General features: G+C 39.0%; 1 protein-coding gene across 1 annotated transcript in view; it reads right to left on the reverse strand.

Moving 5' to 3' along the window:
- LOC126267877 (Down syndrome cell adhesion molecule-like protein Dscam2) overlaps positions 1–17,576 on the reverse strand; it is a 1,296,028-nt gene that overhangs the window by 94,080 nt on the left and 1,184,372 nt on the right. Inside the window, exons 22-24 of the mRNA XM_049973186.1 lie at positions 7,573–7,751; positions 6,381–6,650; positions 367–548 (exon numbers count right to left, since the gene is read on the reverse strand). Of these exons, the coding sequence (XP_049829143.1) occupies positions 367–548; positions 6,381–6,650; positions 7,573–7,751 (631 nt within the window). The remainder of the gene's footprint in view (positions 1–366; positions 549–6,380; positions 6,651–7,572; positions 7,752–17,576) is intronic.

Here is a 17,576-nt window from a genome sequence, read left to right on the forward strand (position 1 = left end):
GATTCTTTTCGTGTGTTCATTGAATTTATTTACATCTTCGGAAGAATTTAATATTTACTGCACAAACAACACTAGTGCTTTTTATGTGCAATATCTCAAAAGCTAATAATATCTTTGAGCTGGTACGTATTTCAATGCGTCATCCATCAGTCAGCTAAGGTGAATGGTCTTCTTCCCTCATTTTTGTTTACTACTTCAATCTTGGAATTATTATTGAACTGTAGTATAAGACAGCTTACTGACAGGTACTCATAAACATCACACGACATTCATTTTCTAATTTGATTTGTTTGTAACAAACATTATCATTTGTGCAGAGATATCCACACATCTGAAGACAACTATATTAAATATACAGAAACTAACCTTGAGCTCGTAAGTTGAGGTATGACGAGGTAGTGATACTTCCTCTGTATCACCATGAGATCTCCTATAGCTCAAACTGAATCCTGTGATGGGGGCACCACCAGTGTCACCAACTTTCCACTGCAACAGTATACTGCTACTTGTTGTACTTGTCACATACAACACAGGAGCAGCAGGTGGAACTGAACAAAAGGGGAGAGAAATTACAATGGGACACTATTTGTAAAAATAATAACATGCTACTACTAAAATAATTATAAGACTACTGAACAATACTGTAACATTAAACATGTGACGATGCAGAACGTGTATAATCTGAGTGTTCATCTACATCCATGAGCAGTCAAATCACAGATGATTTACGAGTGTGTGTTTGGAGGGGGGGGGGGGGGGGGGGGGGAATGGGAGGGGGGGGGGGGACAGAACTCCTATTGACAAGTACAAGGGAATAGTGCACGGATGTCATCAAATCTTGCACTTATGTCAACATGACAGCTGAGTGGATGATATAGTATGATTTTTTTTCTTTTTATCTTACAATTACCTCAGCCCTTGGTTTATTACCAGAATCAATTCATATTTTGCCATTGTCTCTTAATGACAATAATCTCCCATCTCCCTTCTCCCACATTATTAAACTTGTCTCCATACCTTTATCCTTTTCTGCTAGCTCACTCTCTCCTCATCTTTATACATTTTAGTCCTCCTCCCCAGGTCACCCAATCAACAATGTTCCACTGCTAAGGAGGAAGTGTATGTGTTTGTGTGTGTGTGTGTGTGTGTGTGTTTCCATATATCCTTTTATGCATGTGAGACACCATGATGTGAAATGAGTTAAAGAATATATAAATGAAGATTACATAAACATAATACAGTTATTTTACAAAAACAGTTGTCAGGAAAATACAAAATGTACAACTAGAACAAAAAATGCGCAATGACATCATGCAAGGATTAACACATGTTGTATAAAACCCAATGAACACACAGCAAATGTATACTAAAGAGCCAAATAAACTGGGATACCTGCCTAATATCATTTAGGGTCCCCACGAACATGCAGAAGTGCCGCAACATGCCATAGCATGGACTCAACTAATTTCTGAATTAGTGCTCGAGGGAACTGACACCTAGAATCCTTTGGGGCTGCCCATAAATCCTTAGGAGTAGGAGAGGGTGTATATCTCTTCTGAATGGCACATTGCAAAGCATCCCATAGATGCTCAATAATGTTCACATCTGGAGAGTATGGTGGTCAGTGGAAGCATTTAAACTCAAAAGAGCATTCCTGGAGCCACTCTGTAGTAATTCTGGACATGTTGTCTGTCGCGCTGCCCGTTGTAATGCACAACGGACGTGACTGGATGCAGGTGATGCTTATGTATGTGTCACCTGTCAATGTCGTATCTAGATGTATTAGGGGTCCCATATACACCAACTGCACATACCCTACACCATTACAGAGCCTCCACCAGCTTGAACTCCAACAGCTTGAACAGTCCCCTGCTGACATGCAGGGTCCATGGGTTCACGAGGTTGTCTCCATGCCTGTACACGTCTGTCCATTTGATACAATTTGAAATGAGACTCGTTCGGCCAGGCAACATGTTTCCAGTCATCAACAGTCCAATGTTGGTGTTGATGGGCCCAGGCGGGGGATCAAGGTTTATGTCATGCAGTCATCAAGGGTGCAAGAGTGGTCCTTCAGCTCCGAAAGCTGTTATCGATGATATTTCATTGAATGGTTCGTGAGCAGAAGCTTTCTGACAGCCCAGCACTGAAATCTGCAACAATTTGCAGAAGGGTTGCACTTCTGTCATGTTAAATGAGTCTCTTCAGTTATTGTTGGTTCTGTTCTTGCAGGATCTTTTTTCAGCCGCAACAATGTCAGAGATTTGATGTTTTACCGGATTCCTGATATTTACGGTAAACCCACAAAATGATTATACGGAAAAATCCCCACTTCATTGTTATCTTGGAGATGCTGTGTTCCATCGCTCATGTGCTGACAATAACACCACATTCAAACTCACTTAAATCTTGATAACCTACCATTGTAGTACCAGTAACTGATCTAACAACTGTGCCAGACACTTGTTGTCTTACATAGGTGTTGCAGACTGCAGCGCCATATTCTGCCTGTTTACGTATATCTGTATTTGAATATGCATGCCTATACCAGTTTCTTTGGCACTTCGGTGTATATGCATACACAGCCTATACGTCTCTGTCCAAAAATTGGTCTAATGAATAAAAAGTTTATTTATGTAAGTACATGTTTAATTGATTTTTACATAATACACTGTTCCTACATAGACCTTTGATGTAGTTTGGTAGTGAATTAAATATTTACTAGAATACTGTACACTTTTCTGTATCTGAGTTAGATTATGGTTTCAGAGAGGACAGAACTGTCAACCAAGAAACACATAATCAAATAAATATTCTGGGAAATTGTGAAACTATGCCAAGTTTCTTAAAAAGATTATAACACGAGGTTCTTGGGGGGGGGGGGGGGGAGGGGGAGAGTCTCTAATCATTATTCAGACTACCTTTTACTGCAGAAAGAAACTTTTTTTAATGTGGGTGGATTGCCCCAGAAGATAATTCCATAGAACATATTACAGTGGAAGTACACAAAATCTGTGACATTGAAGTCTCCAAACTGTGAGATTGTCCTTTATGGTTTGGAGGACACAATGTTCCCAGCCAACCATACTATCTATGTGGATGTCTAAGAATTTGGTGCAATGTACCCTTTGTATTTGCTGACTGTCATGTAAAATAGCTATCTCCTGTGTGAATTTGTAACCAACACTCAATTTGATGTAATTATTTTTGCCCAGGTTTACTGTCAGTGAGTTTAATTTGAAACAGATTAAGAGTTCTGAAAGTAATTTGTTCGCTTCATCTTCTATATTGGTGGACTGTTTGTTTACCTCAATGCTAGTATCATCAGCAAATTAAGTGAATTTTTGTTTGATCTGTGTGGCAAAGATAGCTGATTTATGTTATGAGAAAGAGCATCAGACAAAGGACAGAAACCTGAGGGACTCTCTACCCTCATTTACTTTGCTGCTCTCATCAAAAACTGCCTTCTGCTTCCTGTCTTGTGTATGGGATTTTAGCCAGTTAAAACAACTTCCCCTCTGATGCCATAGTAGCATTCTTTGATGCAAAGCATTTTCGGACCAAACTGTCAAAAGCCTTAGAAAGCTCACAGACTATCCCAACTGGCTTAATTTTTTTATCTAGGGATTCCAACACATTGTCGTGAATGAAAATATGGTTTCAGTTGTGAACATGTCTTTTTGGAAACCAAACTGTTAGAGATGATATCAAAGTTTTTGAGGTGCCTCACAGTTCTGGAATGCAGTACTTTCTCAATGACTTTTGAAATGTTTTCAAAAGAGAGATGGGATGATAGTTTCTGGTTCATGTTGTGTCTCACTTTTTATGGCATGGCTTTACTACAACAAATTTCATTCCATCTGGGGTAACACCTAACACATAGAAGCATTAAGTAAGTGGGCTAAAATTTTGAATAGTTGATCAGAGCAGGCTTTTAGTAGTGTAATGGAAATGTTACCTACATCTGATGATCCATAGCTTTTTAGTGAGGCAATTGTTTTCTTCAACTCATACCTGGTTGTAGGGGATATGCTTATCTCATTTATAGGGTTGGGAGTTCCACAGCACTTTCTAAGGAACCATAACAGCCTATTTGCTCATCAGCACTTATGAAATGGTCACTGATGGTTTTTGTAATTATTTGTTGGTTACTTATATGGTTATCATAAATATTTAAAACAAAGTCTACAGGTTTACTGGCACTGCTAACACCTGTCTCATTCCTCATTATGTCCCAAACTGTTTTGATTTTATTACAAGCTGGGTTGATTTTTTAGTTAAAATATGAACTTTTTGACTGTTTGATTACTTCACTTAATATTTTACAGTGATTTTTATAATGATTTATTTAGGTATGGTTTGTTGAATTTTTTTTTGCTTTAATGTACAATTCCTGTTTCTTACGTGGATTGTTTGGGTTTTTTGTGATTTTTTCCGGTTGATTCTTGTAAACCTTTTTTTTAGGACAGGAGACTTCAAATATTGATGCAATTTCATTTTTGTACATATTATATTTGGAACTGACATCTGTTTCAGAATACGTGTGACTGAACTTACATTTTGGAGGATGATTTAAAGGCCTTAATTGTTTCATCATTTAGGGCCAGAATACTTTCCACTGGGGCTCAGTTTTATTCTGGCAAATATTAATATTATTAGTAATAAGTCTCTGACCATCACAATTACTAATGATGATATTGCCCAATTTCCATTGGTCTACAAAAATTTTATCAATTGGGGTGCTTAAATTTGTAGTTACTACGGTGGGAAAACTGACAATTGTGATGAGGTTGTAGGTGTACATCAAATTTTCCAGGTATGTCTGTCTGCTACTATACGTTAGGAAGTTGATACTGAAATATCAAGTACAATAATTTTCTTCTACAGTTAAACAGGAGCAGTAAAAGAAAGTCAGGCTGCTTCAAACAGAAATCAAGATTCCCTGAAGGTGTCATAAATATTACTTGGATGAAGAGGATAGAATTACTTACAGAAAGTTCAATGGCCCATGCTTCAAAATGTTGCCCTATACAGAAATCATGTAAATAAATTGTGTTGCACTGGACACAGTTTGTAACAAAAATAGCAATTATCTCCTTCTTTTCTTTGTTTTCTGCAATATGAAGACATCAGAGTGTATTCAGGTGTTAAAAGTCTTTCCATCCCTGACCAGATGTGGTGCTCAGAGAAGCACAATACATGGGCATGATCTATACTTCCAAATTCTTGCATATTGGCTGTGGGTTCATTTAGTTTATTACAAAATCCTCTAATACTCTGGTGGAAGATTGCCAGATGATGATTTCCAGAGGCATCTGCTGTGTTTTGTCTAAAAAATGGCACTGAACTGCATAAACTGCATTGAAGAACCAAAAAACAAATGACATACAGAGCTTTGAAAAGGATTTATCAGCATTCAACAGTAGCTGAACTTTAGGAGTATGTGATACTCTCATATTAGATTACATAAAACTACAGGAAACTATCACAGCTTCTGGAACTAGATCCTTCCACAGGGGTCATAGGTATAAGTTGGGGAAGATTACAAAAGGAGGTCAAGTCAGTCAAATCCCAGAATGAGTGGGACCTATCTTTACTGATAATCATCTTTAGATTACAGCGATGGAGAAGGGATTGGGTGATGATATGCTAAGCTCTTAGAAGGCCAGCAAGTGGTAATGCATATTTTTCTATTTCTGTTTTACTGTTGTGAATAGTACCTCCAGGTTACTGGCTCATCTCCTCTCTTCCCAGATGGAAACTAGCTTTTTGATGCTATTTTGTTTACTTACTGTACCTAATGAAGACCAAACCACATGCGTTTACACCAATAACACCATTCCAGTTCACTTATGTACAGGAATAACTTTTGGAAAGTTTTCCTGTCCTTCCTCTCTACATCTTTCCTCTATAGACTGTCTTAAATATCTGTAGTATTTCAAATTTATACATACATAAAAGTTAAATAATGTTGTACCTGTTATTGACTAACTTTCTTTTGATAATGCTTTTTTCAATTTTGAGTTATGTTCAATACAGGTCAGATGACCTTAATCTCATATCTAACAGCTGACAATCCTTCATGTCCACTGTAAGCAGTTTAGTTCACATCCCTAACACCATTTCCTTGATTAGGATGTTACAAGAAATCACTAAAGAGTTAAAATGAAGCTGATAATATCGGTGATACTACATTGGGCCCTAAATTCTCTGCTTCATTTGCTGCCTGACCTGTTGGGTAAGGAAATGTCCAAATTTTGTCTGGTAAACTCCTTCTGACATATTAGCTATTCTGTGTCATGTATCTGAGGCCATATATGTGTTGATTATAACAGTGACTTTGTTTGTTGCAGATAGTTTGCTATACACAGCTTACAACTTACCTTGCACTATGAGTGTGAACTGTATCCGGTCAGAGCCCTGAGTATTTTCCACCTGGCAGCTGTAGTTCCCAGCATGAGATGGAGCAAGTTGGTTGATTACTAGCTCTCCAGACTCCCGGAGTGTGATTCCAGGGCCACCTGTGAGGAGATGTCCACTACGATACCACCGTCGGCGAGGCTGCGGTTGCCCCACACACAGACAAGGCATCGTGACAGTGCTACGCCATGGTCTCACAACAACTCCACCAAATGATGAAATACGTGCTGGGACTTGTTGGAAAATATACAGTGAATTACACACTTTAGATTTATCACAAAAATATAACTGACAAGAAGAGTTAAAAAATAAGTAGACAATAAAATAAAACATGCAAAGATAAGAATCAAATACAACTACTTTCTTTTAAAAGTATGTTATCTCTGAAGTTATTGACACTTATAAACTTGGAGTTTCAGAGAAATAATTTTGAGACATCCAATGAAAACACAGAGAAGGGAATTTATAGGAAAAATTTGTGAAGGGTATGAAGAGCTGTTGCTTTTTAAGGTAGGAAGTGCTGTTACCTTTTAATTCAACACATAGAAAATATTAAAAATGTTGGAAGCCGTATGAGAAGACAGAGGAACACCTAGCAACCTACTAGTTGCAGGATTGGGAGGTAATGGTCAAGTGTGTGTGAGGTGTGCCTACCTATTTGCATGTTTTTCTTCTTTTTGTGAGGAAGGCTTTGGCTGAAAACTCAGTGTCTAACAGTCTTTTCATTATGCCTGTCTAACCCTGTCATCTTTATGGTGAGCAGCAATCTATCCTTTTCTTACTTGTTAATGTTCCACCCTGAGTGTTCCATTGTTCTATTAATAATAGCTAGAAATGAAATAGGAATATGGGTACAGATGATAACAGTGAAGGGTTGACATAATTTTTGTGGTAACTGAATCTTCAACTTCATACAGTCTCATTGTCTTCCCCATACCTAGTATTAATTTCACACAAATGTCTTTAGTATTATTTCTGCCTTCCTTTCCTTTTCCTCTCCACAAACCAAAGACATATGAATTATTGTTCCACAGATCCAAGGTTTAATACTGCTCTGAACATTTAATTGATTAAGATGCACTAAATACCGTGTAAATATGAGTTTATTTTCAAACTTGTTCATACTTATATCATTGAAGCTGTTATGATAATTACCTCTATTTGTAGGAACCTGTGTCACAACACGCGAACTCTGCCCTTCACCAACTTTTGTAGAAGCTGTGACATAAAACTGATGTTCCACATGCTGCAGGAGATCAGTTGCTTCAAAACTTGTCTGATGACTTGCCAAGTTGCGTTTGTTGTGTTTCAATTCTTCACGACCATCCACAACTCTGAAAAATGTTGTCAAAACTTTAATGGATGATTACTGTATGCACAGAGTACTGATGACGCTCGTGATCAGGTTTGCAGGAAACTAAGTGAGTTTGAAGTGGAAGGGCAAGGATCAAGGAAAAGATGAACACTGTGAATTCCCTTGACACGTGGCAGCTTCATACTTAGTTCCTGAAGTGATAAGTTACTTTGTATCAACTATATATTAGAGGATGAAGTTTATATAAATTGGAAAGCTATCAAATGTTGGTTGAGGGAGGGAGGAATTAATAGGATTGGTGCTCCCTGATTCATACATGAGAACAGCTGTTGATACAGCTCTCATTTTGACTACAGCTCTCATTTTGACATAAATAACTAACTTTTGTGAAAGGATACATTAATTCTACCAGTAATTACAACAAATAAAACTGATAGTGGAAGAAATCTCATTTTTAAATCTAGAAGTCATTTAAAATCTCCTAACAGATTTTGTTGGACCAGGGCTCTACCCTGGATTGCTGGCAATTGACTTATCAGAATGCACTTACTGGGTAATGTCGGAAGTTCTGTGAGGCTTTTCGCAGATGATACTGTTGTATGAAGAGATGACACAACATTAGAACATTGTAGTGACATGCAGGAAGACCTGCAGATAACTGATACTTGGTGCAGAGGTTGGCAGTTGACCTTCAACTTCAATAAATGTGGCATATTGGGTGTAAATAGGTGAAAAGATCCATTATTGTATGATTACACAATTGCAGAACAATCATTGGAAACAGTCTACCCATAAACTACCTAGGAGAACACATATGAAGCAATTTAAAATGAAATGACTACATAAAACTAATCACAAGTAAGGCAGCTGCCAGACTGAGATTCACTGGAAGATGTTTCAGGGAGTGTAGTCCACACAAACAGGAGATAGCTTCGAAATCCTTGTTCAACCAATACTTGAATACTGCTCATCAGCCTGGGACCTGTACCAGACATTATTCATACAGGAAATAGAGAGGATCCAAAGAAGAGCTGCATGTTTCATTACTGATTCATTTACTTAGCAAAAAAGTGTTACAGAGATTCTCACCCAGTGGCAGATGCTGTAAGAGAGGTGATCTGTATTGCAGTGTAGTTTAGCATTACATTTCCTGAGATCATATGTTCCTAGAAGAGTCAACCAATACATTGTTTTCCCCTATGTGTATCTTGCAAAACGACCATGAAGTTAAAATTAGAGAGATTTGAGAACGCATTGAGGCTTACCAACAACTGTTCTCCTGCGAACTATTCAAAACTGAATAGGAAAAGCAGGAAGTGGCAATAGTACCCAAAGCACACACTGTCGCACACCATATGGTGACTAGTGGAGTATATATAGATTTAGATGTAGACCTGATCTAAAGTTTTTCAGACCTGAAATTAATCTTGGGAAGACCTGAAATTAATCCTGGCAATAATTCTTTAAATGTGAAAAACTTGAAAATATACAACCTTTGTCACAAAATCAAAAGTAAAACATCCTACCAAGCAAACGTAATTTTGAAATGAAAATTTCTGCAGGAAAAAATTGAACCAATAAAAAATTTTGTATGTAAAGAGAGTTGAAAGTACGTTAAAAACTGAAATTTTATAGAAATCAGAGAAAAAATGACAGAACTAGAAAAACTGACAAAACTGTCAAAGTTATGATAACAAGAAATCACCAGGTTGGTTCTTTTACTCACAGAAGACATGTTTCTTTTTCCTTAATCAACACTGCTCTCTCCAGTACTGCATACTACCACGTATCTGCATTTCCCAAATCTTTCCATTGTTTTGTCGTTACAAAACTGTATGCTGCTCCTAAATGTTTCATTTATCATCTTTCCTTTAAGAATATTCGCTCTTGCTCTACTTTAGTTTCTCTTCTCTGCTTTGGTACTTTCAGTATTATTCCAATATATTCCTCTGGTCTCATGCCTTCCTCATATTCTTACACTTTTTTCTTCCCAACAAAGTCGTGAGAAACAGTTAATTATGCTGCAATATGTGAACAGACATTCCAGCCTAATGAGAAGTACTTCACATGTGATTGCCAATAAGGCTGCACATACTGTACATAAGGATGGCCTCTGACTATAATCTGGATGATTGCCATACATCTAGTAAAGGGTATACTGAATATTTGTGAAAGGTAAATGAAAAATTTGACCCTAAATGTAATTGTAAAAAGTACACTAACATTGCATGGGAATCTACATAAAAGATATACCATCATAAACCTTGATGGATCTTTTGAAAATAAAAACTTTTTAGTCCTAATCATAAGCTGAAATCCATATCAAGTTACTACCTTCATTTATGCAAAAGATATAGTCTTGTAAAATCAGATGTATCTTTTTATAACATCTTGCATTTTATTAAAAAAAATTGATTTAGTTTTATCTTTCATTGAACAAATATCCTTAACTCAATACTTGATGCAAATTTTCTTTCAAAATGGACAAATATGCAAACTCCAGTAAAACTGTCCAGAATGGAAATAGTTGTCAGCAATGTCAACCCCTGAGTAGTGTCGGCATTACTTCCTGTGAGATATCGTAATACAACCTGCATGAAGAATGATACTGGTTATTGTTGAAGATGCAGCAATTGTCATTATCGCTATATACAGAAAAAAGGACAGCTAATCTTGCTACTTCAAACTGCTTTGGCAGCAACACAAGAAGGTTTAGTACAACACTGCAACTTGTGTTAGTAATGTTAGGGCTGGATCATAAGATGAGATTACAGCCAAGCCATCCAAATTTATGAACTGAGAAAATGCAATGTGGAGCTTCAGTTTATCTATCTGAAATGGTTTAGGTGCTTTGGAAAACGTTGACAAAACCATACAGACAACGAAACAAATTCAGAACCAGACTGACAGTACAAGACATAAGGTGCAATCTGAGGTTACAAACAAATGTGTAAAGAAGATAAAGCTGCATAGCAGTAGGGGTATGCTTACCAGGAAACTAATATTCTTACAAAGGCAAGTTCAGACTTCACAGATATCACTGTGATTTAGGCTCTTTGGGGAAGGATCTTGGAAAAGAATATCATGTAGCAATAATCCAGCATGCAGGCAATGGTTTGCAACACAATTTCAATTATTCAACTGAGGATGACAAGAGACATATTGCTGAGCATGCCACTCACACTAGTGTGGAGAGCATGTCACCCTTTGAGTGGTACATTAAGGTCTGGATGAAGTAGTATGTATAACACAATAATTCATAGCTTTGAAAATATCTTAGAAGAGAGGCACATATATAGCTGAGTATGAGTTATTCATAGTTTCTCACTCAGTACATCATACGCAATAAGATTTGGTTTTGAATGGTTCTGATAATACAATACTTGTATGCCTAATTATTGAAAATCTCAGGTCTGATCACAGCAGTATCAACCTGTCCAAGTGATTTACAATGTATTTTCAAGGGATTTTTTAGGATAAACTCATTTGATAGACAAAAATACAGAATAAATATAGTTATAGTTGAAACAGCTGCTGACAAAATGACAGAATGTAGCTTGAACTTAACAATAGACATGTAAGATTCATTTAGTATCTGCTGTCAAAATATTGGAACCATCATTAACAAAAAGGATGAACTACTGATATGGTAGTATATGTAGATTATCAGCAGTTGTACTGTGCATATCAGAATAATACGTAGAACTCTCTGAAACTAAACAGATACATATCTGATAGACACAAGCTAGTAATGTACTATTGTAGAGTCTTCACGAGTAAAGACAGAGCTATTATACATTCAAAAATAAAATTAAATTCAAGGCCATTTAGACTGATTAACTTTACATTGGATAGTTCTTTGAATGGTGTACCACAATAATGGACCAGGAAACACACAAACAAATAGGATTATCTATACCAACTGCCTATAGGAATTTCTTTAATTGTGTTGATGGATGGAGTATATATGACATACATCACACTGAAAGTGTGTTGAGTCACAGACAGGCACAATGAAAAAGAATACTTGAAATACTTAAGCATCCAGACAAAGCCCTTCTTCAGAAGTAAAATACTCTCACATTCACACAACAACAACAACAACAACAACTAAAACACAGACTACAGCCTCTGCTGGTGTGGATAGTGAGAATGAGGAAGAGACATGTAGTGGAGAGGGGGAGGGGGAGGGATAGGGATAGAGATAGGGGTAGGGGTAGGGGTGGGGAAAGCTACTGCTACTATCTGTGTGAGCATGCAAAGATGTGGTGGGGATAGGATAGGGCCACATCAGGAGGCTGTGCTGGGGGTGGTGGGGCGGGTAAGGGGAATTGGAGGGGGGAGGAGGAGGATGAAAGGGAGGGAAGAGAAGTAGAGAAGAAAGTGGTATAGAAAATATGTGATACAGTACTGGGAGCCAGGAAAGGGATGGGCAGGCGACAAAGAAGGACTAGCATAGGTTGCAGCAGGGGGGGGGGGGGGGGGGGGGAGGATTATGGGAATGAAGGATATGTTTTAGGTTTTAGGGAGAGGAGTTCTCACCTGTGCAACTAAGAACTTACTTTTTTTTTTTTTTTTTTTTTTTTTTTTTACTTTTTCGTGTCCGGAAACTAAAATTTGTTTGCCCAATATTGGGCAATGTCCAATGCTTCTTCATAAGCCAGCCATACATCGTTGAGGGTGCATCTGTGCAGGCAGACAGGGCATTGTACGATATGTTCCATGTCCTGTAGAGCGCCGCAGTCGCATTTGTCGTCATTTTCGTCCAACAAACCCCATTTGATCAGATTGGATTTCACAGGAGCCACCCCAGTTCTGATGTGGTTAAGCATTCTCCAGGTTTTCTAATCACCAGAAATGCCGCTTGGTGGGTCCTCTCTTAGTGGATAGTAGATGGGGGGGCTCATCTAAGGCGCAACTTAGGAAACGGCGTCTCGATTTCAGTCTGCTGGGGCCACACTCTAGGCCAAATATTGAGTGACGAGCATCAAAGGTTTGTTTTAGCTTCTCGGTATGTTCATGGGCTTTCCTACGCGAGTCAGGGTTTGTGAAACATGTGGCCCTGTAAAGATTTTCTATGAGAGTAGGTTTCATGCAGCCTGTCACTATCCTGCATGTTTCATTCAAGCTAATATCTACCTTTTCTTCCATGGGCGGATCTGCACCACACCAGGCAGGCATATTCGGCAGTTCAGAAGCACAAAGCTGGGGCTGAAGTTCTGACCATGGTAGGTTTGGCACCCCATTGGACAGTTTTATTATTAGGGAATTTCGTGCCTCTACTTCTTTGCGTGTTTTTTCGCAATGATATTTGTATGTCAATGTTCTGTCCAGCACGACGCCAAGGTAGGTGGGAGTATCTGTGTGTTCTAGTAATGTCCCATCCCATTGAGCCTGTACTTTGCCTGCCTCGAGTTCAGATGGAATGCACTCACTTGAGTTTTGGGTTTTAGAGAATTCTTTTTGTAGTAGGTTGACATTACGGAAAGGGTGGTTTCTAATTTCTCCTCGATGGCTTCAAACCTGTTGCCATGAACTGTTATTGCCAGATCGTCTGCAACTAAGAAAAACTAGCATTAGTGGGAAGAATCCAGATGTCACAGGCAATGAAGCAGCCATTAAAGTAGAGCATGTCATGACGAGTGGCATGTTCGGCAAGTGGGTGGTTCAGTTGACTCTTGGCCACAGTTTGGCAGTGCCATTCATGTGGACAGACAGCTTGTTAGCAGTCAGGTCCATATACAATGTGGCACAGGGGTTGCACCTAAGTTTGTAAATCGCATGGCTGCATTCACAGGTGACCCTGCCATTGATGGGGTAGGAAATGCCAGTGACAGAAGAGGAGTAGGTGGTAGTGAGTGGATGTATGGTGCAGGACTTACTTTCAGATGTATTGCAGGGAATGAGCCCTGAGGAAAGAGGTTGGGAGATGGGATGGAAAAGAATGTTGCGTAGATTGAGTGGGTGGAGCAGTACCAATGTGGGAGGTATGGGGAGGATAACGGAGATGATATTCCTCATTTTAGGGTGGGTTGAGAGATGGTCAAAACCATGGTGGAGAATGTTATTCAGTTGCTCCAGTCCTGGGTGGTAATGAGTCATGAGAGGAGTATGTGGCAGATGATAGATAACTGGGGAGACAAGGCAGGGAAGATCTGTTTCTGGACAAGAAGGGGAAGATAATTGTGGTCTGTGAAGACCTCAATGACATCCTTGGTATAATTGGGGAGGGACTGCCTGTCACTAAAGATGCAATGATGACATGTTACTAGGTTGTGTGAAATGGACTTCTTGTCATGCAATGGGTGAATGCGGGTAAGCTACTACAAACAACATAGTGAACGCATTATTGTGGCCAAGATAGACACAAAGCCCACGCATACTACAGTAGTACAAGTTTATATGCCAACTAGCTCTGCAGGTGATGAAGAAATTGAGGAAATGTATGATGAGATAAAAGAAATTATTCAGGTAGTGAAGGGAGATGAAAATTTAATAGTCATGGGTGACTGGAATTCGTCAGTAGGAAAAGGGAGAGAAGGAAACATAGTAGGTGATTATGGATTGGGGCTAAGAAATGAAAGAGGAAGCCGTCTGGTAGAATTTTCCACAGAGCATAACTTAATCATAGCTAATACTTGGTTCAAGAATCATAAAAGAAGGTTGTATACATGTAAGAATCCTGGAGATACTGAAAGGTTTCAGATAGATTATATTATGGTACGACAGAGATTTAGGAATCAGGTATTAAATTTAAGACATTTCCAGGGGCAGATGTGGACTCTGACCACAATCTATTGGTTATGAACTGTATATTAAAACTGAAGAAACTACAAAAAGGTGCTAATTTAAGGAGATGGGACCTGGATAAACTGAAAGAACCAGAGGTTGTAGAGAGTTTCAGGCAGAGCATAAGGGAACAATTGACAGTAATGGAGGAAAGAAATACAGTAGAAGAAGAATGGGTAGCTCTGAGGGATGAAGTAGTGAAGGCAGCAGAAGATCAAGTAGGTAAAAAGATGATGGCTAATAGAAATCCTTGGGTAACAGGAGAGATATTGAATTTAATTGATGAAAGGAGAAAATATAAAAATGCAGTAAATGAAGCAGGCACAAAGGAATACAAACGTCTCAAAAATGAGATCGACAGGAAGTGCAAAATGGCTAAGCAGGGATGGTTAGAGGACAAATGTAAGGATGTAGAGGCTTATCTCACTAGGGGTAAGATAGATACTGCCTACAGAAAAATTAAAGAGACCTTTGGAGAAAAGAGAGCCACTTGTATGAATATCAAGAGCTCAGATGGAAACCCAGTTCTAAGCAAAGAAGGGAAGGCGGAAAGCTGGAAGGAGTATATAGAGGGTTTATACAAGGGCGATGTACTTGAGGACAATATTATGGAAATGGAAGGGGATGTAGATGAAGACGAAATGGGAGATACAATACTGCGTGAAGAGTTTGACAGAGCAATGAAAGTCCTGAGTCGAAACAAGGCCCCGAGAGTAGACAACATTCCATTAGAACTAGTGACGGCCTTGGGAGAGCCAGTCCTGACGAAACTCTACCATCTGGTGAGCAAGATGTATGAGACAGGCGAAATACCCTCAGACTTCAAGAAGAATATAATAATTCCAATCCCAAAGAAAGCAGGTGTTGACAGATGTGAAAATTACCGAACTATCAGTTTAATAAGTCACAACTGCAAAATACTAACGCGAATTATTTACAGACGAATGGAAAAACTGGTAGAAGAGGACCTTGGGGAAGATCAGTTTGGATTCCGTAGAAATGTTGGAAGACGTGAGGCAATACTAACCTTACGACTTATCTTAGAAGAAAGATTAAGAAAAGGCAAACCTTTATTTCTAGCATTTGTAGACTAAGAGAAAGCTTTTGATGATGTTAACTGGAATACTCTCTTTCAAATTCTGAAGGTGGCAGGGATGAAATACAGGGAGCGTAAGGGAAATAAAAACTTTGAGGTTCGCCGATGACATTGTAATTCTGTCAGAGACTGCAAAGGACTTGGAAGAGCAGTTGAACAGAATGGACAGTGTCTTGAGAGGAGTATATAAGATGAACATCAACAAAAGCAAAAGAGGATAATGGAATGTAGTCAAATTAAATTGGGTGATGCTGAGGGAATTAGATTAGGAAATGAGACACTTAAAGTAGTAAAGGAGTTTTGCTATTTAGGGAGTAAAATAACTGATGATGGTCGAAGTAGAGAGGATATAAAATGTAGACTGGCAATGGCAAGGAAATCATTTCTGAAGAAGAGAAATTTCTTACATCGAGTATAGATTTAAGTGTCAGGAAGTCGTTTCTGAAAGTATTTGTATGAAGTGTAGCCATGTATGGAAGTGAAACATGGATGATAAATAGTTTGGACAAGAAGAGAATAGAAGCTTTTGAAATGTGGTGCTACAGAAGAATGTTGAAGATTAGATGGGTAGATCACGTAACTAATGAGGAGGTATTGAACAGAATTGGGGAGAAGAGGAGTTTGTGGCACAACTTGACAAAAAGAAGGGACCGGTTGGTAGGACATGTTTTGAGGCATCAAGGGATCACAAATTTAGCATTGGAGGGCAGCGTGGAGGGTAAAAATCGTAGAGGGAGACCAAGAGATGAATACACTAAGCAGATTCGGAAGGATGTAGGTTGCAGTAAGTACTGGGAGATGAAGAAGCTTGCACAGGATAGAGTAGCATGGAGAGCTGCATCAAACCAGTCTCAGGACTGAAGACCACAATAACAACATGGGTGCCAGCTGTTCAAATGGAGGTATTGTAGATGATTGACACATTTGATGTGGCTGGAGGTACTGATGTTACCATCTTTGAGGTGGAGGTTGGCAGTAAGAAAGGTGGCCCACTGAACTGAGGACCAAGTGAAGTGAATAGGGGAATAAGGTGCTGATGTTCTGGAGGAATGGGTATAGAATATCCTCACCGTTGGTCCAGATCGTTAAGATGCCACCCATAAAACTGAACTAGGTAATGGATTTGGTATTTAGGATGGTTAGGATGGATCCCTCTATATGGCCCATGAATAGATTAGCATGCTTGTGCCTCTGGCTGTACCATGGATTTATTTGTATGTGATGCCTTCAAAGAAGAAGTAATCATGGGTGAGATTATAGTTGGTCACAGTGACCACGAAGGATGTTGTAGATTTGTATTAAGTTGGGCACTGGGAAAGCTGCGTTCAATAGTAGCAAGGCCATGGGCATTGGGGAAGTTAATGTAGAGGGAGGTGGCATTGACAATGACTCACAGGGTGCCGTGTGGTACAGGAGCAAGAAGTTTGGGGAGTCAGTGGATGAAATATTTGGTACTTTTATGTAGGAGAGTAGGTTACAGATAATATGCTGAAGGTTGTGGTCCAGAAAGGCGAACGTTCTCTCTGTGGCGGCAGAGTAACCAACCACAATGGGACATCCTGGGTGGTTGGCTTTATGAACTTTAGGAAGCACATAGAATGTAAAAGTACAGGGAGTGGTGGGGGAGGGAGGGAGGGAGGGAGGGAGGGAGAGAGAGAGAGAGAGAGAGAGAGAGAGAGAGAGAGAGAGAGAGAGAGAGAGAGATATGCAGTGGAGAGGTTCTTTGATGAATCCAAGGATTTTAAGAGGGACTGGAGTGGGGTCACTGTGGTGGGGCTTGTAGGTGGATGTATCTGACAGCTGCACAGGTAATATCTGTAGTTCATAACCACAGTGGTGGAGGCTTTGTTGGCAGGTAGGTTTATAAGAAGGTAAGGGATTGTTTTTATGTGGTGGATTGTAGTTCTTCCATGGATGTAAGGTTGGTTGCCATGTTGAGGGATTTAGGAAATGATGGTG

Source organism: Schistocerca gregaria, chromosome 4, assembly GCF_023897955.1.
Source record: "Schistocerca gregaria isolate iqSchGreg1 chromosome 4, iqSchGreg1.2, whole genome shotgun sequence".
Taxonomy (NCBI): Eukaryota; Metazoa; Arthropoda; class Insecta; order Orthoptera; family Acrididae; genus Schistocerca; species Schistocerca gregaria.